The following is a 23,645-nucleotide window of genomic DNA, read 5'->3' on the forward strand; positions in this document are numbered from 1 at the left end:
GTTGTCCCATTCCTCAAACGCCTGCCTGACTTGCCTTTAAAATCCCAGGTGTCCTGTCTGGCCTCTCCACTTCACTTAATATAGAAACCATCTTCAATCACATTGTTCTTTTATACACTGTGCTCAAGGTGCTGTGCTGCAATAAGTGCATCCATACAAGCGTTCCCCAAGCAGTCCCAGGAGGTATTTAACCAGGAGTTACAGAAAATGCAGAGTCAAATCCCTCCCATCTTCTGCTGCTTAGCAGGGTTTGGCAAACCTAGCAGCCTGTATCTGTCCCATCCAGCCATAATCGCACAATGCCCAGGTGAAGTCAACAGCCCATAGAGTGCTCCTGCACATGGCACTCAGCCCTGGCTGCCAGAAAAGCTGTCAGAAAGATTATGCCTTGTTGTCAGTAACATAAAAAGTTCAGAGACCAGAGAAACCATTTTGGGATTAAGCAGAATTAAGCTCTTCATTTTTCTTGAAAGCAAAAGGGGCAAAAGCACGTGCATGTGTGCAAGCATGCATAATTTCTGCATTTTTCAGTGGCTCCTGAGAAAAGATCCTGTCCATTAAAAACCACCCAAATGGTGAAATGCAAAGGGAGAGGATTGTGTGGGTAAGACATCAAAGACCAGCGCAGGAGCTGCTCACGCAGTATTAAAGTCTGCCAGTCATATTTCAGACATCAACCTTGTTGAGCTACTCCGTGCACATACTTTCCAAGAGAGGCTGTCTCCAAACAGTTGACATACGCTGTATTGTAAGCTAAATCTTCTAATACCGTGAGGCATCCAAGCATGCAGGATAACCAGACTTGCATCTTAAGCCCACACTTTTGTACATAAGTGTGCCCATATATATGGCCATACGGAGCATAATGATTCACAGGACTATGAAGTCAAGCACTATTGCCTGTTATGTGTAAGCATGGGAAGTTGTCTAAAGTACCTCTGATACAAATCTAGGTGAACATTACAGCAAAAAATAATTACAGAAAATAAAAATTGGAAGTTGGAACAATATAAAAGAAGGAATAGATATAAAATAATGTCACAGTAACTACAGACCACAAATTGACCACAATTGTACAAACATATGCATATATACTGGATATATGGACACATGCACATACAGAGACACTACGCCCAGGCAATGTGCCTTTTTAGTCCAAATCTTGGACCTTGGCCACCTGTCTCCCTCCTTCCCTTTCTTTACTAGCCCCTTTCAGTTGTCATTTTAGAGACACGTTTTCCAAAAAAATGCTCAGGGATCCCATAAAGCCATCCCAAAGCTCTCTTGCCTGTAACGAAGGACATGGTGCTAACCGTGTGATCTGACCAAACCATCAGCACAGCGGTCCAAACCCTAACTCAGCTCACACCATAGGCTGCTACTGCCATTTTCTAGACAATTCCATTAACTTTTGAATTAGCGAATTGAAGACAAGTTTCCCACAGGTATTACAATTAGAGTGGAACTAAAACCCCTTGCTTTGTTATTCTTTCCTCTAAACTGCTCTCAAGGTATTATAAATATCAAAAGGAAGAAAATCCAGGTTCATTACAAGATTTGGTAAGAGCCTACACTCATGTATTAGGAAGAACTTTCTAACAAAAGATACACTACATTTTTCCCTCTGTGGCTTACGTGCATTTGGCTATTTAATTTCTGGAAAAAAAAAAATGGATTTTGAATGCCATTTTCCTATTAGTACGATTCGTTCTCATTTTAAATCAAACCAATCACAATGAATCCACTCAGTATAAATTAGGGCACCGTGGAGATTTCACAGGAATTGCAGTGCTTCTCAGCCATAATTAATGTATCACTCAATGCGCTATTGAGTTCCTCCTGCATCAGCTGTCAAAATACGGACTTCCTAATGCCTGTGGAGGAACCATCCAGGCATAATAAGTGCAAAAATAGAAGAAAAAAATCACACCAGGAGCTGGTCCCCCACCCGCTGAGAAATGCCATGGCCAGAAATCTTCAGTGCTGAGAATCAGCCACATTACACCAGAACTGAAAGCTCCTCCTGCATGGGTCTCACCTTGTTCTTGGCAAGAACATTGGCTCCTGCTTTAACCAGCACTTTGGCAGACTGACTGAATCCATGCCAACAAGCTTCATGAAGAGCGGTGTTCCCATCCTGAAGAGCACATACACAAGAGGAGAAGGTTAGGGTGCTGTGTCCACATGCAGGGTAACGTTACATTCAGAACGCAGCAGCTGCATGCCCCACCTGGTCACTTAAAAAATAAACCATTTTCCTTTCCTTATAGCTTATTTTCTATTTTATTTTCAGAAGAGGCTAAAAGTATTGTTATTTCTTTTGTTTGGAACTTGGAATTAGTTATATTTACTCCCAAAATAAATTTACAGCCTGGGATTCTCTATTACTGGGATAATCAACAGAAACGGTGTAGTGTTTTACGTAGGGCATAGTATGGTTGTACATTTCTTTAATTCCTCCCTTAATGAGCTGAGACCAGACTCTTAAATCAAAACCTACCAGCCTGATAGAAAAAAATAACTGAGTAATTTATATTAAAAAGATGGTACAGCTTTTTTTCAATGTACCTGTTGCAATTACTTTCAAAGCATCAGATACTTACTCAGCAGTATAAACCATAACTTTCCCTCTGAGACCTTAATATTACTGGCTGGCAAGGCTGCCATCCCACAGGGCTTTGCTTTTGCCTGTTACCTTGTCTTGTCTGTCCAAAGCACACCCCTCTTGAATCAGAGTTGCTATAACATCGGTGTTCCCTACAACAGCAGCCCGGTGCAATGCTGTCTGATCCCCCTGCAAAAAGAGGCAAATTTGTAGTCGGTACCATTCCCACCTCATTTTGACTCAATGCAAATGCATACCACACACACAGGGGCTACATCTTCAACACACATACTGTTAAATCCAAGCTGCCTTTGAAAACAGTCCCCATGAACAGCTATCATTAAAGTTTCCAAGATTAATGAAGTTACTGAAAGTATCAGAGAGCTACAAACCAACTGTTTACAGAAGTTTGCAAGTCATCACAATCCTATATACAGCGCTGAAGCATTCTAAAAATATGGTAATATTAGAAGGCAGTGAATCTAACACATTTGGCACTACGTGTCTAATAATCAACAGTATCTGTAGGGAACTAAAGGGAATTACAGGCTGTCGTCATTCATCATAATGATCCTCCAGTACTTACACTAACTGGATGAGGCTCTCCTGTTTTGGCTCTGATTGCTCCATCAGCCCTGCTTAGGATAAGGAGCATGAGATGAGATCGGTCTCTTCAGCACCTCTGATGAATTACCAATTAGTGCTAAGAGTGGAGGCAATTTTATGATGAGGACCACAACTGCAAGACCATCAACTTATTTCATTCAAGCAACTGAGCGACCTTGAGGTCCAAACGACTTTCTTTTCTCATTGACCTCCCATGTAGCAGCAACAAGCAAGTTTCTTACATCAGTTTATTTCCTTTACAGCCAAGTTTCCAAAAGAAATTATGCTGATGAGGTCATCTTGTCTGACTGCCCATCTATCTCCCCTCTAACAACTGCTGAACTCATTTGCTGAGCTAGAGAGCCCAAGATTAATTTTCTACAAGCATTCCAGAAACTGAAGACTAGGGAAACACAACTACTGGCCCTGCACATCAGGGGTTATCTGTGTATTTTTATGTGCATGTTGGTGAGACAATGATAAAAGAGGGGGAATAGGAGGATTTATGCAGGAGCGTGCAGAGATGTAAGACATCAGCCGATGGGAAAACGAGCTGCAGTAGCTCCACTGCTGCCACAAAAAACGGTCTTGGCTTTTCTTTGAAGTTGCTTTGAGCCTGCAATGCTGAAGCACAGCCTAAGTCCAGGCACAAAGACTAGCTTCAAAGCTGCACACAGCCTTTTTGGGGGATGAATAAACAGAGTGGGAATCCAATCCACTTCTACTTGTCTAGATAATGGTCACCAGAAACACACACAGGGCAGAGATATGCAGTGTATGCTGAGAAAAAAAGCTTGCAGGAAGCTAGTCCTAAATAAATACAAAATTTCTCTGCTACAAATGTTTATAAGATAATACCTCATTATATTAAATACTAAACCTAAAGGAATTTCTGTATTTTCTGTCCTACAGTCTACAAGTCTTTAGATAACTGGATAATTTGAATAATTTGTCCTCAAAAGCAATTAGCAGCTGACTTAAAAATTGCTCTTGGTGGGGTTCTTCTGTGCTAATGACACCAAAATAGTTATTAATCCATAAGTGAAAAATAAGCACTGACAACCACAACCTGTCAGTAACCCTTGTAATGCCAACTGCCACCACCAGTAAATCATGAAATTGGCTTATAATCATGAAGTTGATTTTTAAAATAATTGTTGAGAACTTCTTATTTTTTTGATTTGCCATCTATGTTTTGTCTCTAGAGGTCACATATTCTTACTTTTGCTCTTGTCCCTATTAAGACTGGAAATGTATTTTAAGAGATTTTGAACAAAGACAATAATGGCTCCAGGAACTGGGACTTGCAGAAAAAACATGAAGTATTGGAAAACTGACAGCACTGCAAGTTCTCTGAACTTGTGTATTTATTCCAAATTTAAAGATAACAAAAATGTTACGGAAAATTTCCAAAATATACCATCTCACAAGTGCCAGTGTCAGATAGTTTCCAGTAACTATTACTGCACAGAAATCTGCTTGCTAACAAGCTGGAGAAGAACTTAACACCCTCCTTCGATAGCGCATGGTACTGATGACTGGCACACCTACTGCTACTGCAGCAATGGGTAGTGTGGACAGTGCAAAGGTTGTTTTTTCTGACTACCATGAAGTGGAAAGTAATCCACCAACCTATCCCTGCCATGTGGTATTGCTGCACCAGCAAAACTACAGAAGATATTATAATAAAGACTAAAACAAGATGACATCTGCCATTGCGATGGATGAAGCCTGAACAATGAATGGTTGGTTCCTACTTCATTACAATCTGCAAAATTGATCATGGAGAAGACCAAATTGGGGGCAGGCATGGATTGTATTGGATTTAGTTTGTAATTAAGAATCTTCTTGCTGGGCCAGTTTAAATCAAGGCTGTTCTTGTTGTTAGCCCAACCCCATCACAGTAATTGCGCTGAGGTCAAAGGCCACTTCAGCTTTTGGGGGTTTGTAGATATGACAACTACTTCTAATGGCATCTCAGTTAAATTAAAAACAAACACATATTTGGAAAGTGGGAAGCACACCTCACTGCTGCAGGAGCAGGTCTCTCTTGGGGAGCCCAGCCCATGTGCTGGGGGGCCATTTGCCAAGGCTGCAGATTAGCACTGGGATGGCTTCAGCCATGCCCCGGCTTTGTCTCATACCATATTCTGGTCCCTGAAATGGAAGTCCGGGTAGGTGAAAGGACACAAGTCCCGCAGATGGCAGGCTCAGATGCCTCCTGCCCAAGGTGTGGGCTTTGGTGCTGACATCTTCCTTACAGAAGCATGGGGAGAGCCAGGCATCTCAGAGTAAGGTCCAACCAGCACGCTGACCAGGTAAAAAAATACCTCATCCAAATAACAGGAAGGATCAAAAGATATCTCAAACCCTGCCTCACCTGGACTGTGCTTCACACTCTGCTGTGGAATCATGACATGATTTTCCTGTACAGACTTCTGTTGCTACAGTGTAGACATCCAATGTCCATGATTTTTTCAGAAAGTCTTGCTGACAGCACAATATCAAACATGGAGGCACCTCCCAGTGAAGAGATGGCAGGTATCAATGTCCTGGTCAAGGTCCCTACCACCCCCAGGCCCTTCAGCCAGCAGGGCAGGACCTGGTCAACCGTTCCCTTGGGCCTCAGCACACACATTAACCTTAAACTGCTTAAGGTGCTGTGGAAGCTGAACCACCAGATTGCAATGGTCTCTGCGTGTAAATCACTGAGTGACCCAGCCACAGATGGCACAGCCCACCTATAAATAACACTGCCTGCACCACTGTGCTTCTAACCTGTCTTGCCTCCCCATTAGCACAGAAGCAAACCCCTATCTTGCCTCTTATGGAGTCAGATTAAATAGACAAGTTACATTTTTTTCACAGTGTGAATTTTCAGACAGTGTAATCACTGACTCGTGTATCTTTTTATTAACTGCTAAAATAACTGCCTCTGAAAGCACTCACCAGTTCTGCTTTTAGCAAGGCATTAGGGGGCTGTTCCAGAAGCTCAGAGATAAATTGCACCGGTAAATGCCTATGAACTGCCCAGACTATTATGTTGGGCACAACTTAAGATCCTATGTGTAAGTGATTTATGCCTTAGGAACAGACTGCAGATCAGTAGCAATGAAGAGAGATAACTCCAGTACTATGTCACCCAAATGTGACCTTGACAGAAACAAGACTCTGCCTAAATGCAGGTGTGGGCCCGAAACCAAAAAGACACTTAGGTGCTTAAGTGAGGCTTGGTAGAAGTAAGGCACTTAAGTCTACAATGGTGCATCTTAAATCCCCATCCTCAGCTGCTGCCTAGCCCTGAAAGCAACTCAAACTCGGCTGCTTCCACTCCAACACCCCGGTCACCTTGGCTTGCACGCTGTCGTGGTTACCACGTGGCTACCGCAGTCGTGGTGGCACCGAGGAGGTCGTCGCATAGCACGCACCCAGCACTGCTGCAGCCCCTAACGAAGCTGTCTCCCCTTCTCTCTCTAACTCTCTGAGTGCCCTCTGCACACTTGCTGGAAGAAACTCCATGCAAGTTGCAGATACGCCCACCACCCTTTGAAACAAGGCCAGCAAAGGAGGTGGCCACCGGCTCTTCTGCAGCAGCCCAGAGATGATGGTACTTGCCAAGCTTGTCTTGCCATGGCAGCGCTGCTGTGTTGAAAGTGCTCCATCTTTAAGAAAAACATCTGTATCCACTGGGCTAGAAAGAGGGAGATGCTGGTGGGAGACCAGGATGGGAGTCTGCATCCCCTGGTGCAGAGGATGAAGGACTGCACACCCTGCGTGCTCTACCTGTAATGGGGCTATTGCACAGCAAGGCCCAGCACCAACAGGTACGTTTCCAAAGGGTGAAATTGTGCTCTTTACAGAGAGCTTAAACGCCTGCCTTCAGGAGAGGGCTACAGGCTCAGAGTCCTGAAGAAAGGCAGATACTTAAATCTTGACCTTTTCTGTGGATTTTGGCATTACCCCTTTCCTTTAGCACGTCTATGTTGGCTAGGCCAGTAGTGCTTGCTCAGTGTCCAGGTGCTTGCAATTACCTCCTGGAGCTTCTTCATTTGCTGACTAACTTAAAGCAGTGGATGCAACCACTGGGACCAGGCACCTAGAAACTGGATAGGCATCTATTTTACATCTGACGTTCACCCCAAGGGACAGGAAGCAACACAAGCAATTTACAAAAGGGTTTCAGGTAGATATTAGTACTTCCGCCAGCTCTCCTGAGTTATTGGAATCTCTATTATAGACTCTACTACCCAAATGTAACGAGATTTTGCTTACCCTAGTTTGTAATACATGTTACTTTTTCCTTTCTCTGATTTAAAAAATACTGTAACCACCATACTTTGTTTTCCTGCACACTCCTATTCTCCAGAGCATCCATCAGTTGTACAATCTCCTTTAAAGCCCCTCTCCAGTGTCACGCTTTGCCTCCTCGCTGTCTTTCCACGTTTGCCGAAATCACCAAACAAACTATCTTGCTACAGGAGAATTGCACCAAAATAACCAGCAAAAACTCATGCCTTCAATCCCTGATATGAAGTGCTGTCCAGCTTGCAAAGTCTTATACTATGGAATCAAACCACTAAATTCACAGTAGAAAGTTCAACATATTTTAAAGTTAAAATACAACCTAGTGTTAAACACTTGCAGGAGCATACAAGCATATGTGCATACCCTGAAGCAGCTGTACACAACGGCAACTGAATGTGCCCAAGTGTTTCTCAATGTCACTGTGCTGCTCTCCTGCTCCTTTGCTAAAGAAAGGCAGTCATCATGATACACAGTAAGAACTTCACTCTGAACGATAAATGATGATGCATGACCAGCAGAAGTGATCAAGAGATGAAAAAATAATCATGAACGAAACAAATTACAGCCTAAATGAGACTGAAATGGGAGTACAGGAATAAGCCACTTCGCATATTTACATTCAGCTAGAAATTATTATGAACCCTGGGTTATTGTTCCATTTGAAAGCAATTTTCTGCTTCTTAAACTGGAGCTTCCAGAAGGGAGGTTTCGGGGCCTTAGGCCCTTTTTTTAAATTAACTTGTTTTCCCCGTTGGACTTTCAGAGAGCGCATACAGGGCAGGAAGCTTGCTGCCGAGCACCCAGCGCAAAGCCCGCCATGCAGTCATGCACCACAGAAGAGCTCGGTCATGCCAGACCGCCAGGCCAAGGTTTCGCAGCATGCAGCCATGGGAGACATCAAGCTCAAGGCAGGGTTGATGCACAAGATTTCTAACCTCCTTCTCTCTTTCTGATCTTCTAGGTTCCTTCCTAGCCTTTCTCTTCTGGTTTCTCTTATCTTTTTCGTCCTTGATTTCCTTCACCGGGACAACTTTCTCCTTGACTATTTCTGAGGTGTGTGCTGTATGGATACTCATTGACCACTCAGAGATGGCATTGGGATCCCAGTAAGAGTTTTCAGTATTGGCAGGGAGAAGGAAAGAGTTAGCTCCCGGGGTGGCGTACTCTACAGAGCTGGACTCCACCGGTTGAAATTCATAATAATCCCACTCCAGGCCACTGGAGGTCATTCTTCAACTAATTCTTACGGCTCTTACCGTGTTTTAAAGAATGTATCTGTAGAACATGAAGTGAGTGTTTTAATCTCTCCACAACATTTAGCAATTTTTAAGTTTCTGCTTATCATGTGGCAGATGAAAAGTTAAGTCTTCCATTCATTCATTAGCTAAAGAGAGTCAACTCCAAAATAAAATGTGTTTAGGTTTCTCTTGTAATTTAGAAAAATAAAATATAGGTCATCTTTTTAGAACCTGGATTTTTTTTTTGTATTATCACAATAATGCCACAGACAAAAATCAACTAAGTAATTTACTTTTCAATTAAATAAGACACTCCCCACTCTCATGAGCGTTTAATCTCTGAACCTAAATCTGTATTCCTGAAAAACAGCAATGAAACATACAGATCTTAATCAACACTTCAAACTAAGATGCCTTCACTGCCAAATAAGCACACAGTACAAGTGACCGAAGGCATAATCAATAGATTGCAGCTAAAAGAGAATAAGAATGTATTCTGTGGGGCATAAATCAAGTATAAAAATGAATTATACGAGGAGAAACCATAAATAGAGAACCTTCTTTGAAGACCTATGTAAAAGGAAAGCAGAAATATTTTAGTTAATACCTTTCACAAGCAAAAATCTTCACTTGGAGTTTTAGCCTTCCTCCTCCTCTGAGACAAATCCAAACACACCCTCTGAGACTCAGCAACTCCTGAGGCTCTCCTCAACCCCAGCAAAATTACTAGTACTAAATACAGAGCTAAAATCAAAATACATTTTAAAGAAACAGCATCTGTGAATCAAGCACACATCTATTCTGTTCAGATTAGTCACCACATTTAGAAGTGGTACCCAGTTGTCGTGAACAAAGCCCCCGAGAAGTTTGCAAGGCACGTGAAATAGGTCTTCCATGAGCTGAATATTCCTACAGTGCAAGACACTTACTCTTTGCTAAGCTGCACTGATGCTAAACACCGATTTACTGTTTTTCCATTATGGCTATCATGTTTACCTATAAACAGCCTAGATTTTATTCCTAGAGGATTAAAAAAAACCCAAACCCCAGACTTATTCAAAAAAACAATTTTCAGAGAAACCCAGTTTGACCAGATCAGTGGAAATTCTTGCATTCTTAGAGCAGCAACTTGCTTTTCTCAGGAAAACTGACTGTACTTGTAACGTACCTGCAATTTTGTCTTAAATACCTGATGAATCATTTTTGCTGGGAGAAGTCGAAAAACATACTCAGGATACATCTGAATAAACTGATACTCCCATTACATTTGCAAATCTGCTCCATTTCACAGATGGGCATAGGGAAAGAATAAAGAGCGCAGGAAGCAAAGTTTCTTCCTAGAAAAACAAGTTTCCCCGTAGAAAGCTGGCTGCACCAGTACCTCAGTCCTAAGCTTGTCCGACAGACTGCGCACGTCTCACAGGGAAGCAGCTACTCATGCAGAGAAGTAAACCAGTTTTCCAATTTCTATAGATCTTTAAGACTCTCTAGATGCAAACAAATGCCTAAGAGGATTTTCAAAAGGCACGTAGGCATTTCCAGTGTCCTTTTAATAGTCATACAGGTGCCTCTACTAACCACCTTTGGACCTCTAGGTCCTTTGAAGAATCTGTACCTTATTTATTAGAGGGGGAACAAAAGCAACCCGTCCTTAAACTAGTTCCAGCATGCTATCAGAAGTTAGCAACGAATCTGAAGAAGTTATGGTTATTCAACTGCTGTTGCACATTTCAGCCTACACCTTTGTTCATCAGAGTGAGGCAACTAAAACCACGTTACCGATCACTCCAATGTGCCTTAAAGCCTGGTCCAAGATTAGAACTATTCTTATGGAAAACCGAGAAATTCCAATAACTACATATTTTACCAAATGAAAACAAACCGTTGCCATTCGCTAAATTCAAAGCTGGTTTCATTGTGCTGATGCTTCACCACACGACAGCCTCACAGATGCAACCACCCCCACATCCAGCGCAGCTGCCAACAGGACGACTTTCCTGCGATGCCACACAGTGCTCTGGGCAGCCACTCAATATTCTGTACACTGAGGCATGCATCTACACAAAAAGCATCTCCCACTTCAGGAACACATCGCAATGGATCGCGTCCCCTACCTGACATCCTCCAGTGGGTTCCCATGTGGTACAACAAGCTCTTACTTCATTTCTGCACCAAAAGGCAGACGATAACTCTCACTGCTACTCACACCAGCCCGGCGCAACCAGAGCTTATAAAGAGCTCTTGAGCACGAGGACCAAGCTATTCATTGAAAACCACTACATTTTACTTTGTCTCCCATGCAGTTTTGCATCTCCAAATTAGAAAATACAGAGACAGATTTTGTTTTAATTTAATCCTACTTCAAAGAAGTGAAGGTCTACTCTTATTTGTAAATTACATTTTCCCCTCCACCCCAAGCAAGAAGGTTGTATCTACTTACATCATCCTGAATATCCAGGTCACAGCCTGCCTTCAACAAAACCTGGACAACATGGAGATGACCCTTGTGGGCAGCAAGATGCAGGGGGGTCCGGCCATGCTATGAATGAGAAGAAAATAATAATACCTTAAGGTGAATTTTTATGCATGGTTGTTGACCAGAATTTTATTCTCTTTTCTTCGTTCTTCTGTTCATACTTCTCTCTCTGAAGCCTGCAATAGCAGCAATTGGCATATATTAGTGTACCAAAGGCTTTACCTTAGTTTTGTGTATGCTGAAAACTCCTCCTCCCCCTTCTACATTTCAGTTTATCCCGATGATACTCGACAAAAGGGATATTATATTATGTGAATATAATAATTATATAATATTATATAATGTGGATATAAGCTATTTCCTTACAAGTTCAGATCTGGCTTTGTGTCCATGCCTAAAGAGAATTCATGACCCTTTTGTTTCTGTCCCTCTGGAACGCAGAATTTTTAACGGCTTTCAACTTCACTCTGTACAACAAAGTTGCAATAGCAGGCTAATCCATATATCATAATGGGTACCATCTTTGCAATAGAAATAAGAATTACTGGACTGTTGTGTATGATGGACGCTCCCCTTAAAAGGAATGGAAGACTTGTAGTCACTCCAAGTGACTTCATGTTTATGACAACCAACCTCATTTTGCCAAAGAACTGTCAGGGTTTTTAGACAATACTTATTTTTAAACATTACCAAGCTCTAATCCACATGAAAGTAAGAGTACAAAATAGTCATGAGTAATTAAATCTATAGCGTAATCAAGGACAGTACCCTAATAAACAGAAGGACAGAAAAGCTTTAATTAGTGAGATGGATACATGATCTATGGTTTTAGGAGGAAAAAAAAAAAGATTGAAATTTGACAGTAAAATCTTTTCTTTTAGAAAATAGCATCTCCCCAACAAACGGGTTCCAAAAATCTAAGTGAAATTGCAAGAGGAGAACAATAGTTACTTGTAACTGAGCCCTGCTTGATCATCTTTTGGCAGAATTTAAAATAACACATTTCAGGAAAAGGTAATAGGCTGCTTCTCCTACAATAGGCATAAGAATCAATGCGAAAAGAGGCTCAAAGAGGGAAGAGATTGTAAGAGGCAGTCTGAACAACAGAGGAGAACTACAACAAGCGATTCCTTAAAAATTTAACCCATACAACCTGAAAAAGCAAACTCATAAGGGAGAATCAAGAATTAACTCCTCCTCTAGAAAGTATTTATGTGTATGTGTGTGTATAAAATCTCAAAGCATTGACATGAAAAGTGAAACACCTTAAGAACTGTTAAACAGCAACACTCTAAAACTGTTCATTGCAAATTTTATTTCATTGCATTTAAGACAACAGGATTCCAGCCATTGGTAAAATCACAGAGCATCTTCATAAAGAATCCCATTTTCTCCACCGGCAATTTTATGAGATAAAGAAGAGTTACATTCCTCTTCACCTGTATCCGTTAGATATATATTTATTCATTACTGCTGCTGTGATTGTCTGTTTTTCCATGCAAAGATCTACCCTGCAAAGGAAGGTAAAGGGCCCTAATACATGACCTACAGAAGGAGCAAACACCTCAAGAGCTGGCTGACAGTAGTAAAGTAAGCAGAAGGCAACAGTCAGCTTTTGAGGTTTTAAGCAACTTCTTCAGTGGGAAAGCAACTTCAAGTAAATAAAAAACCAAGCTCAAGACAGGATTGTTTTCACAAAGCAAATCCCATACCCACACAGCTGATAAAGCCTTGGGAACTCAGCCTCTTCAGAGCAAAAAGGAAAGCCAGCATTGAAATCCACAGAACGGCAGGGGACAAGATGTCCATGTCATTACTGACTAGTCGTGCCATCCTTTTAAAACGTTAGAAGTTGACTAACTATGCTACATGATTGACCTGAAGGGCCAGACCTAAGGGAAAAGTCCTCACCCATGCATGGGTCTCTCAAAACCCAAACGTTGTCTCCTGTTAGGCAGCAGCAGCTTGTTCCCACGTGGGAAACATCACAGAATCACAGAATCGTTCAGGTTGGAAAAGATCTTCAAGATCATCGAGTCCAACTGTTAATGTAACACTGTCCATTCCTGCCCTGCCAAAGGCGTGGGAAGGGCTCGCTGTCACCACTGCCCCTGGGCACCATCCAGCCTGCTGCTTGGGCGCTTCTCACTCGACCTGGCCACAGGTCCCTGTCGTGGTTTAGCCCCAGCCAGCAACCAAGCACCACGCAGCCGCTCGCTCACTCCCCCTACCCGGTGGGATGGGGGAGAGGATCGCAGGAGTAAGAGTGAGAAACACTCCTGGGTTGAGGTAAGAACAGTTTAATAATTGAAATAAAGTAAAATAGTAATGATAATAATAACAATATAATAATGATAATAACAATATAAAAAGCAAGTGATGCACAATGCAATTGCTCACCACCCACCGACCGATACCCAGACAGTTCCGAGCCGCGATTGCTGCTCCCCGGCCAACCCCCCCCAGTTTATATACTGAGCATGACGCCTTGTGGTATGGAATAGCCCTTTGGTCAGTTTGGATCAACTCTTCTGCCTGTGCCCCCTCCCAGTTTCTTGTGCACCTGGCAGAGCATGGGAAGCTGAAAAGTCCTTGACTAGCAGAAGCACTACCTAGCAACAACTAAAAACATCAGTGTGTTATCAACATTATTCTCATACTAAATCCAAAACACAGCACTATGCCTGCTACTAGGAAGAAAATTAACTCTATCCCAGCCGAAACCAGGACAGTCCCTAAACACCCGCCCCTGCAGCAAAGGGCACGGACCTGCACCAAGCACGCTTCCTCCTCCATCAGCCTGGAGGAGAGCCAGGGCTCTGTCGCTGTTCCAGGTAACTCAATAGCAGGAGGCATAAAAGTCTCCAGGCAACACGGGGGGAGTGGGGGTGGGGGGAGAAAAAAAAACAAAGGAAAAAAGAAGAAAAAAAAAAAAAACAGATTGAGAAATAATTCCCGGCTATGAACAATATGTTTGGATTATGAATATGTGCTCTAGCACGTTCAGGTTTATGGGTTCTGACTTTCTACATTACTTAATGGCAATAAGTAAATCACCTAATCCAGGCGTCTCACTTCCCAGCGGGTTACTAATATATCATGGAAAGAATTTATTGCAATCTGTGCATGGAGCAGAAAAAATCCCAAACAAACCCAACTCGAAGCCAGCTCATATACTGTAAAAGGAAAACAGTATTGACTACATTAATATATCCCAGCAGGGAAACTTTCTGATAAGATAACCATCTCTAACCACTGAAAAAAATGCTGAGGTGCAGCCAAAGGTACTGTGTTAAAAATAAACTATGAAAGCAGAGTATGAGTTTGTTTCAATACAAGGGACGTGTTTTCCTCGCCCAACACACCTTCCTAGGCATTCACCACACAGAGCGTGCCCGGTGGCAGGGCACAAGCACAAGAGAAGGTTGCAAAACCGCAGAGGATCCAGATCACACGACCTTCACCTGCCCGTTCAGTGCCTTAAGGCACATTAAAATAAAGCCACCCCAGGGAACTGGCTTATCCGGAGGAGGCTGCCCTCACCCCAGCGAGCACCAAGTTCTCCTGACACTGAGACCAACCCGTCCCCCGTTCCCAAAAGCTGGGCAGCCTCCCCGTGCTCATGGCCAGCCACAGGAGACGGGTGCTGGAGGAGGAGGAGGCCGCAGCGGGGCCAGGGAGAGCTGCGAGCAAGGGTTGCCTGGCTGTTCCCGTCACTCAGCGAACAGAGATTCACGTTAACTGTGCGTTTCCCCTGTCATCGTCCCCAAGCGTTCAAAAACTTCAGCCACGTCCCCAAAACTCAGGTTTTTCATTTAAAAAAAAAAAAAAGTTATTGAAACAGAAGACTAGAGAATTACTTTTATTCCAGAAGGTCTGTGTGTTTCCAGATTCTCTATCCAAAAACATAGGTTCAGAGGCATCCCACCTATTGGAGACCCCTAGAGAGAGACCTTCAGAGACCAGAGCTACTGCATACATGCAGGCATTGAGCTTTTCCCACTATAAAGGGACACTATGACCCTACCTTGGATGGGAGAGTGGAAAGGAGGTTCAATTCCAGCACATCACACTGATTAGAGGCTCAGGCTTTTGAAAGAGCACTGATCATCTCAAGATTAATCATAACCCTGCAAGAACTGGCAATGCCAGATTTTCTTTTTCTTCCCAGTAACATCAAAATGAGAGCCGAGACGGGCGGTACAGCTGGACAGTATTCCAGTACAGGCAACACAAACACTGGAAAAACACTCCCACCTCCCCACGCAAACATACACGTATATGCATCGGTATGCATGTACATATGCACGCACACATCTATTGAGAACAAACTATGAGGGAAAACCAAGGCGATTTGGGTGCCCCTCATGCTGTGATGACAAACTTGGAGCATCACAATCTTTGGAGAGAAACTTTCAACAGGTCCGTGCCATGGTGGGAAGCCCCAGCAGCAACAGGCAGAGCTGCTCTTGCCTGCCTCTGATCTTCTCCTTCATGTCTGCAAGTCAAACCAACAGCCCCTTATATCAGCTGTGAAGGAGACGGCTGACGGGCTAATAGGACTTTTATTTTAAATAAAATTTTTCTCTTACAACAAGGCATCCTATCCAAAATACCTAGGAGGAAGGAGAAGGAAGGCAGACAAATTTTCCTCTGCATGTCTCCTCCATAAAGACATTTCGCACTCACCACTGCAGCACCAAAGAGGGGACTTACCTAAATACACGCATGGGTCCTAGTGGGAGAGCAAACGTATACAAACAAGAGTGTCTCCTATAGATGCTTACTGCAAGGAGACAATGCTAAAACCAGAGACTCCTTAACATGCAGATTACCGACTTAAAAGCTTGTGAGCATTTCCAGATATGAACTGTGATGGTTTGGGGGTTATTACAGAAATACAAATGAGAGACTGCTACAACTTGGAATTAATGAACCAATAATGCAGTCATTCAGATAAAAAAATATGCAATTTGGACTTCTATTCAAATGTAAATAATTGTTTCAGCAGGCAACAAATTGTACAAATCCTCCTGTGTCACAGGCTTATTGACAAAATAAATGGGACTTATTGCACTAAGGCTGCAACTTCCAACAAGCATGACACGCTGCTATAGCTATGGGGCGTATCAGGTTGCAGCCAAGCACAGTAAACAGCCACATGAATTTCAGCAGTAAAAGGCAAGGGCAGGGTTTTTGTTTGTATTTAATCTGTATTCTAACCTCCAGACATCGTAAGGCTGCTGTCAATAGCATATGGCTTAAAAGCAGAATTTTCTTAAGAGCAGCTGCTGGTGTGTGCACTCTGCAACCAAATCCATACAGGGGGGCTCTAGCACCACAAGCCATATGATCTTTCCTTGTGTTTATGTATTTGTAGATACTTTTATGCACGCACATTCAGTTCTCCATCTCGCCCTGCTCTTGTGCTGCGCAAGGCCTGTTATTTATTCATCCATTCTGCACTTACACAAAAACATGCCGATCCATGTTTTATTAGAAAGCTTGAAAACAAAAAACAAGTCTTGTCACATTGTTCACACTGATGATTTGTTAGACTGTTCTCCATGACTAACCTGCTTGCTCAAGTCACAAGGAAATTTCTCATTGACCTCAACAGGCATTCAGCAAGTCCCTAGATGTTTGCTAGTCCCCTTTCATATATTTGTATTTATTGTTTAAAACAGAGACAGGTAGTTTTTCAAACTGAAGGAGCACAAAAATATGAAAGCACCAAAATGTATTTCTTTGATTCTGTCTTAACTTAAAAAGGAAGGAAAAAAAAGATTGTTTTAGAGAGCTCAACACGCTCTGAAGTTGAAATCCTAATGACAAGACTACAAGTACTCCAGCATTACGGAAGTGTTGCCATATGGCTGGTTTGTAATACAACTAGTTCAAAAATTAAATTAAACAAACAAACAGAATTACTGAATCAAAACAGAAGCACTACCTTTTTATTTCTATGTTTTTTTCCGAATTATCATAGCTTCTCCGCAGAATTCAATTTTATAGCTATAATCTTAATGGTACGCTCTGCAGAAAAGCTATTTTCTGCTTCCCTTTGAAAAAATATTCATAAAACGCATGGTGCTATAGATTAAAACTGCCTGTACTACCTTTGTGACTTCCTCTGGCAATCTTTTTCATGTTTAACAGAGAAGTGGCACACTCCTCTGTGTGTGCTTGCTAATACACAGCTTTTTCTGGCTCTATTAATTCTCACTATTGAATGCTACAGCCTGTGCTGCAATGCCCCAGTGAAACCCAACACCCAATAATACTTTGTTTTGGGGAGCCATAATGCAGAGGTTCAGACCTGGAACTTTCATCTCCGGGCACGGAGCAAGCCCACGTTAAGGGCTGCTGTTCCTCCAGAAGTGCCTTGTTTCAGCCAGGTATCCTTGGGATACACCAGAAGTTGATGCCTGGAAGGCGAAATCCCTCTTCTCTCCATCCTCCAGACACTGTTCTGGGAACAAGATCAAGAGAAGAGCCGACCTGATCCGAGATGTCACTACTACCATTCCTCCTGGGCCACTCCTAATGGTTTTCAGCCCTTTCCCTAACCTATCTCAACTCAGAAATTGAAAGAAAAATAATCCAGGAAAAGGAAAACATCATTCTAGGAGGACAGCAAGGCGGAGTAGCTCAGCAAAAGTCCCAGCGCTTTAATGTCAAAGATGCAGCTGTCAATAGCTTTACTGAAAGAAAGCTCTACTACAAAAGGACTGAAAGATGGGACAGCTTTCTTGCTTGACAGAAAAGACTTAATTATACCAGGGTCAGTTAATTTTCCAGCTTTTGCAGCATATTCACCTAAATACTTTACAAAGGCACCTGCTTGTTGGCTCAGCCAATTTGTATGATCAGTTGTTCGGGGTATTTTTTGCCCTTTTCATAAAGAAAACAGGTATAAATTTTACACCTGTGAACGAACAATGTCAGACAGAAAGGCACAAAAATGGAAATCATCTCTTCGTCCTACCAGACAGAGCAGGAACAGAGCACCCTGGTCGAGAAAATGCCCAAAGCAGAGCCATGAAGCCTCACGCACTGAGATCCAGACCGTCTCTTGGCCACCACCCCGCACAGTTGGTGGCAGAGATCCCAGCACCAGGACATGCGCTTAATGTATGTGCAATGCAGGGCCACCAGCCCTCTCCCACTCTGGGCTCCCTGGTGACAGATCATCAACAGAGCTGCGACCTGCTGGCCATCAGCTCTTCTTTACGTACTTTAAAAGGCCCCAAACCTCAGAAAGAACCCCAGTGTCCCTCACTAGAGTCAGGGAAGATCCTGGAGTGTACACTTCCATATTGACTCCACCTGATGCCTTGCTAGTAACACTGTCAAAAGGAAACAAGTGCATCCCTGAGGAAACACTGAAGTGAACACCTGGACACACCAATTCTCCATTGAATTTTGATTCTTTCATACTGTTGCTCTTCTGAAATCATACAGTTAGAGGTGACAAAAATGAAATACTATTTTGCAGCTGAATTGTTGTTTACTGAAGCAGCAATTAACCACATCACACAACCTTCTGTATATATGATAAAAATAGAACTATACAAGCTTGCCATCTATCCAGCATTTAATAGTACTTGGTTTGTTACAGAAAATATGCTTCACTTTTCTTAAGCCATGCTCAATTAATCTGGTTTGGATAAAGAACTCTCAATTAATCTGGTTTGGATAAAGAACTCTCTAGCATTTAGCTCTAGATCTTGGTCACTTCAAGCTGTGGCTCTGCATGGTGTTTTTGCACAAGGATCGGTCTATGCTTACAGATGCGTATCAGAAATAAATTTTAAGCCTAAACTGGTGTGGAAACTTGTTCCCTCCTTCCAAAGAGCTTTGCCTCTGCCTGTCTCCTTCCAATAAAACTCTGATAGAATCCAGCAAGAATTTTGGCCAAGAAGTACAAAGAACTCCCCCTCCTCCCCTTTTTTTTTTCCTTTGGAGCAAATCCCTAGAATTTAAAATTAATTTGACAGAACAAACTGAAGACTTTGAATAAAAGCAGAAGACATACAGTTATAAGAGAACTAAAGCATGCATGTGAATAAATTTATTTTTATGCTTCATTTGCAATGAGTTTTATCTTGGGGAGGGGAGAGCACTCTCGGTTTCAATTTATCTGAAAGCCTGATCAATAATTCTCTGCTACAACAAGCACGCCATCTAATTTTCATCCTAAAATTAACAACCCCTATCCTGAAAGTAGTTCTCATTTTGCGCCTGTTCTGCTTATTGAAAGACTGCACAAGAACCTGGCTCTCTGATGGCTAAAAAATCCCTTCAAATTTCCAGTTTAAATATACTTGAGGCTAATTTATATGTGCTTGCTCCTGTGACAACCTTTTCCATGACTTTACATGGCTCTTTCTCCTTCCAGCCTTTGTGTGTCACCAGATTAGCAAGCCAAGCTCTTCCAGGGTATGTTTAAACAGCCTTTCATAGGCAAATATGCACATGCTCTCCCTATAGAGCTAGCTGGCTGGGTGAGAGCCCGATGCAAACTGGATGCTGTGTAGACCTGGATAGGACATTACTGAGCCTGAACTGATCAGCTTTGATGAGGGCAGCAGCTTGGTCTCATGCCTTGGTTCACATTGAGCTCACCTCTATCTGGCTCACAGCACAGGAGGAATAAGTGTGTTAGCACCTTCAAAAGACTCCACGCACATAGCCTCGGTAGCTCCTCTGAGAGCCTCTCCACTCCTCTGTGTGCTCCTCCACAGCCTTGCTGATCTGACTTCATCTCTTCTGAGCAGGGCTTGTCACCAGGCTACCCAAGTACCTTGTCTGTGCTGTCTGCTGATGTGCCAGGATGCATCCAGAACGACAAGAGGGACAGCTTTTGTCATCCCCCCTCCCTGGGCTCCATGGGGATGACCCTCAACCTCTAGAAAATAACTACAGTCCCATAGCACCAGGTCAGCTACAGGGATGGCCTCAGAGCCCACCAGCAAGCACGGCTTACCAACATCAACACTCTGCACCTGGGTGCAGTTTTGCCACCCAATGAGCTTTGCTTTGATTTTCCACTCAAGGACTGAACAACAAAGCAAGTGCAAGAAGCAGGAAGTCACCTATATCGTATAGGAAAGAAAAACTTGTCAACTCTAGCAAGTCTGCATTTTATCAAATTAACCTGATTTTGTGTTTGAATGTCAGAGCTGCACAATTTGCTTCTTATTGTAGTTAACAGGAGGCATTGATAATTGCATAATAAACAACCTTGACAATGATAAAGTGTCAATTTTGCATTTGAATTGTGGATTATGGCAACTAATTCCATGAAATATTTAAATCAGTGTCATGATTATTCTGGCAACCATTACAAAGGACACCACATTTTATGTTCAAACAGAGCAGAAGCTGGATATGAAATTACATTAATGCACAAATTTATACAAAGCATGGCATGGCATCCTTTCAATCGTTTCTGTATTTTCAGGTAGGTCCCTCAGCAGTCTCAAAGCTCATGATCTAAAAAAAAAAAAAAAAACCCAAAAAAACCAACCACAAAACCCCGAGCTACCATTCAGACATCTGTAAGTCAGTATTTCCTGATCTATTACTGACTGCCTTTAATAGCTGTTCATCAGCTACAGAGCTGCTTGGACAGCAGAGCCAAACAGGCATCTTTATGGGACCATTCACATTTATTACATCTGTGCTTGTTACATCTACCAGCAAGAGGCCACTTAGTTTTGGCAAACAAAATTGCAAACACTGGTTGTCCTTGGATCACTCCAGCTTTCAAAATAAATACTATCTACAACTCAAACATTGCAAAGGGATTGAAAACAACTGTCACTGACAGATAAAAAGAGGAAAAGACAGATCACTTATCAAATGTATTCACATTTGCTTTCTATCTGTAAATATTAGCTCCCATACATACATAATGTTCAAAACCAATATGGAAATACAAATAAAACTAGACACAATGGAGAACAATAGTTCATCAAAACAGGACGTCCCAAATTTCATGTTACAGCTCTGAAGATCTAACTTACCTAATTCCTTTTAAGGGTTTTTGCTGATCAAACCTTCTCTGCAACAGCCACTTCTATGACATCTTTTATATGCTAGTATTATTTATAACATGTTGAGAGTCAGGAATAGGTGAATATCAGTTTGAACTCTATTAATATCTAAGCAGAAACCCTTTGATGCTGACTTTATCTCAAAGGTACAGGGAACACAGTTTGCAACCCCCAAGTTTGGAACTGACTGGGGACTACAAGGCACGAATCAACAAAGATGTTGGGTATAAGCGAGGCCGCTGTATCAAGAGATTTCATCAGCAAGAAACGCTTTCTGCATACCTTTACCCTACCGCAACAGGTGGCTTCCCCCCTCCCCTCACCCAGAAGGATGGGCACTCTGAACCGCCTTCCCTCAACAGTGATGAATCGCTCCATTCATCGGTTCGCACAGTGTTCAAAAGTCAATGCACGCTTTGAAAAACGTCGCTGCCCCTCTGCCGATACGCTACGTTTCTAAGGACTCTGCGTTCACCACAGCTGCCTCCACTGGGAGGTGTATAAATACAAGACCTGCACTATACTGTAAATTCACGTGAGCTATTAAGTATAAACTTTAAGGACATCTAAACACTAACCTCAGTCACATTCCGAATGGTAAAGCTACGAGGGCATTTTCCCAGACAATGGTCTAGGAGTTATGTTAGTTCCCAGGGATTTCGCAAAGCGTTTTTCTCTTGTTACCTTGGTAACCGCTACCCTGGCACCCTTGTTGATAAGCTGCACCACATTCTCCACTTGGCCTTTGTAGGCAGCTACAAGCAGGCGTTCTGAAAGCAAGGCGACCACATCCTGCTGGCTCATGAATTAGAAGAGAAAGGTTTTCAGGTTTCTTCAGTCCAAAAACAAAGGCTTGGGATCGGTTCAAGCAGCATGCAGGCAAGCGAGGAAGGACCCGAGCTCCCCGGACGGTGACGTTATTGCTATGCCATCCTCTGGACCTGTGGATCAGAAAACAACACTGCCGTCAGCAAGGTTTCAGAGACGGAAGCACTGCAGCAGCTCCTCCCCGAGCGTTCGTCTTCGCATCGCTTTGGGAGGGGGTGACAAAAAGCCCTCGGAGCCTCCCGAAGATATCGCACTTCTGTGGCAGTGCGGAGGGATGTAGACAGTAGCACATTTTCAATGTGCTCTCATTCCCCTAGTCTGGGACAAAAATCCTTAAACTTTCTAAGAGCTTAACTCGCTTTTGGCCTAACCTGTATTTGTGTGGCCCCCTTTCACTCTCTCCTTCCCTCCCAGGTTTCCCAGACTTTAATTATCCAAGGACGGGTTAACTACCTCCACTGCTAATAGTAGCTCAGCCTGTGTTGGCCAAGGGAACAAGAATAGGTTATAGTTACTGGCTGCTGATATAAATATACAAACCTCTGCCCTGGAAGGGCTGAGTGCAGTCAGCAATTAAAGGCAGCTGACGGTTCCATCACGAGTATAAAATGCTTCACAGCCTCCCCCGAACCATCCCAAGGACACCTTTGGGAGGGATCACAACCTGCAACTGGGAAACACTCATCTTTGCTGTCAGCAAGAAATGATGTTCGCCCCGCAGTGCTGACATCACGCCACACTGACCCCAGAAACAATTCAGATTTAGCACTCATCATGCAAATTTCTGAGCATGTTCTTCTTCCCAGACTCCACTGACCCATCCAACGAACCATCAGAGCTGAAAAGACATTTCTGACATAATTCCAGAAAATGTATCCGTAGATCACTTTGAGCTGTAGGATCCAGAACCTGCCCAGTTTGGGAGGATTTCAGCTTTACCTGTGCTTTTCACACTTTGGTATTTAATCGTTTCAGTAAAGGAAAAACACCTTCAAGATAGCCACTGGGTATACAGATGATTTATCTTTCTCTCTCTTGAAACATCACCGCATTGCTCCTTATCAGCTACCAGTATTACAGGCTTTGCATAGTCTAAGGGTAGTTGATACAGGGACTAGATGATCCTGGAGATTGATAGTGGAATACAATGTCTTTCCCCCTTATGTTATCCCTTTGAATCTACCTCAAAACAGCAATAACTATAAAAGCTATGACTGCTTAATGGCTTTGCGGCCCCCCTAAATTGATTCGTTTGTCTCAGTTTAGCTGATAGTACAAAACCCTCCCCATCATAATCCCACCACTCAGAGTACTGACATTTTTCCTAATAGCTTTGGCAGGGAGATCATCACCAGAACAGCAGAAAAGATTTAATTTCCATCCTCATGCCAGGAAGGCACTCCCAGCAACCAGGAGAAAATGCATGGGTTGTTGTGGCACATGAACTCCCCGTCTCCTAAATACTAGGGGCAAGACCTTTTAATGAACATCACTCCAATGGTATAAGATCATATCCACCAGTACCC

General features: G+C 42.8%; 1 protein-coding gene across 4 annotated transcripts in view; it reads right to left on the minus strand.

The window, feature by feature from the left end:
- Window positions 1–22,095, minus strand: part of ANKRD6 (ankyrin repeat domain 6) — a 36,150-nt gene extending 14,055 nt beyond the window's left edge. For 3 of the 4 annotated variants that reach the window (XM_075707160.1, XM_075707159.1, XM_075707158.1), the window contains exons 1-4: window positions 21,976–22,095; window positions 11,195–11,293; window positions 2,696–2,794; window positions 2,039–2,137 (exon numbers count right to left, since the gene is read on the minus strand). In XM_075707160.1, the coding sequence (XP_075563275.1) occupies window positions 2,039–2,137; window positions 2,696–2,794; window positions 11,195–11,293; window positions 21,976–22,095 (417 nt within the window). The remainder of the gene's footprint in view (window positions 1–2,038; window positions 2,138–2,695; window positions 2,795–11,194; window positions 11,294–21,975) is intronic. The other variant, XM_075707162.1, reaches the window with a different exon arrangement.
- Between the last annotated feature and the right edge of the window lie 1,550 nt (window positions 22,096–23,645).

The sequence above is a fragment of the Pelecanus crispus genome, chromosome 3, assembly GCF_030463565.1.
Source record: "Pelecanus crispus isolate bPelCri1 chromosome 3, bPelCri1.pri, whole genome shotgun sequence".
Classification (NCBI taxonomy): Eukaryota; Metazoa; Chordata; class Aves; order Pelecaniformes; family Pelecanidae; genus Pelecanus; species Pelecanus crispus.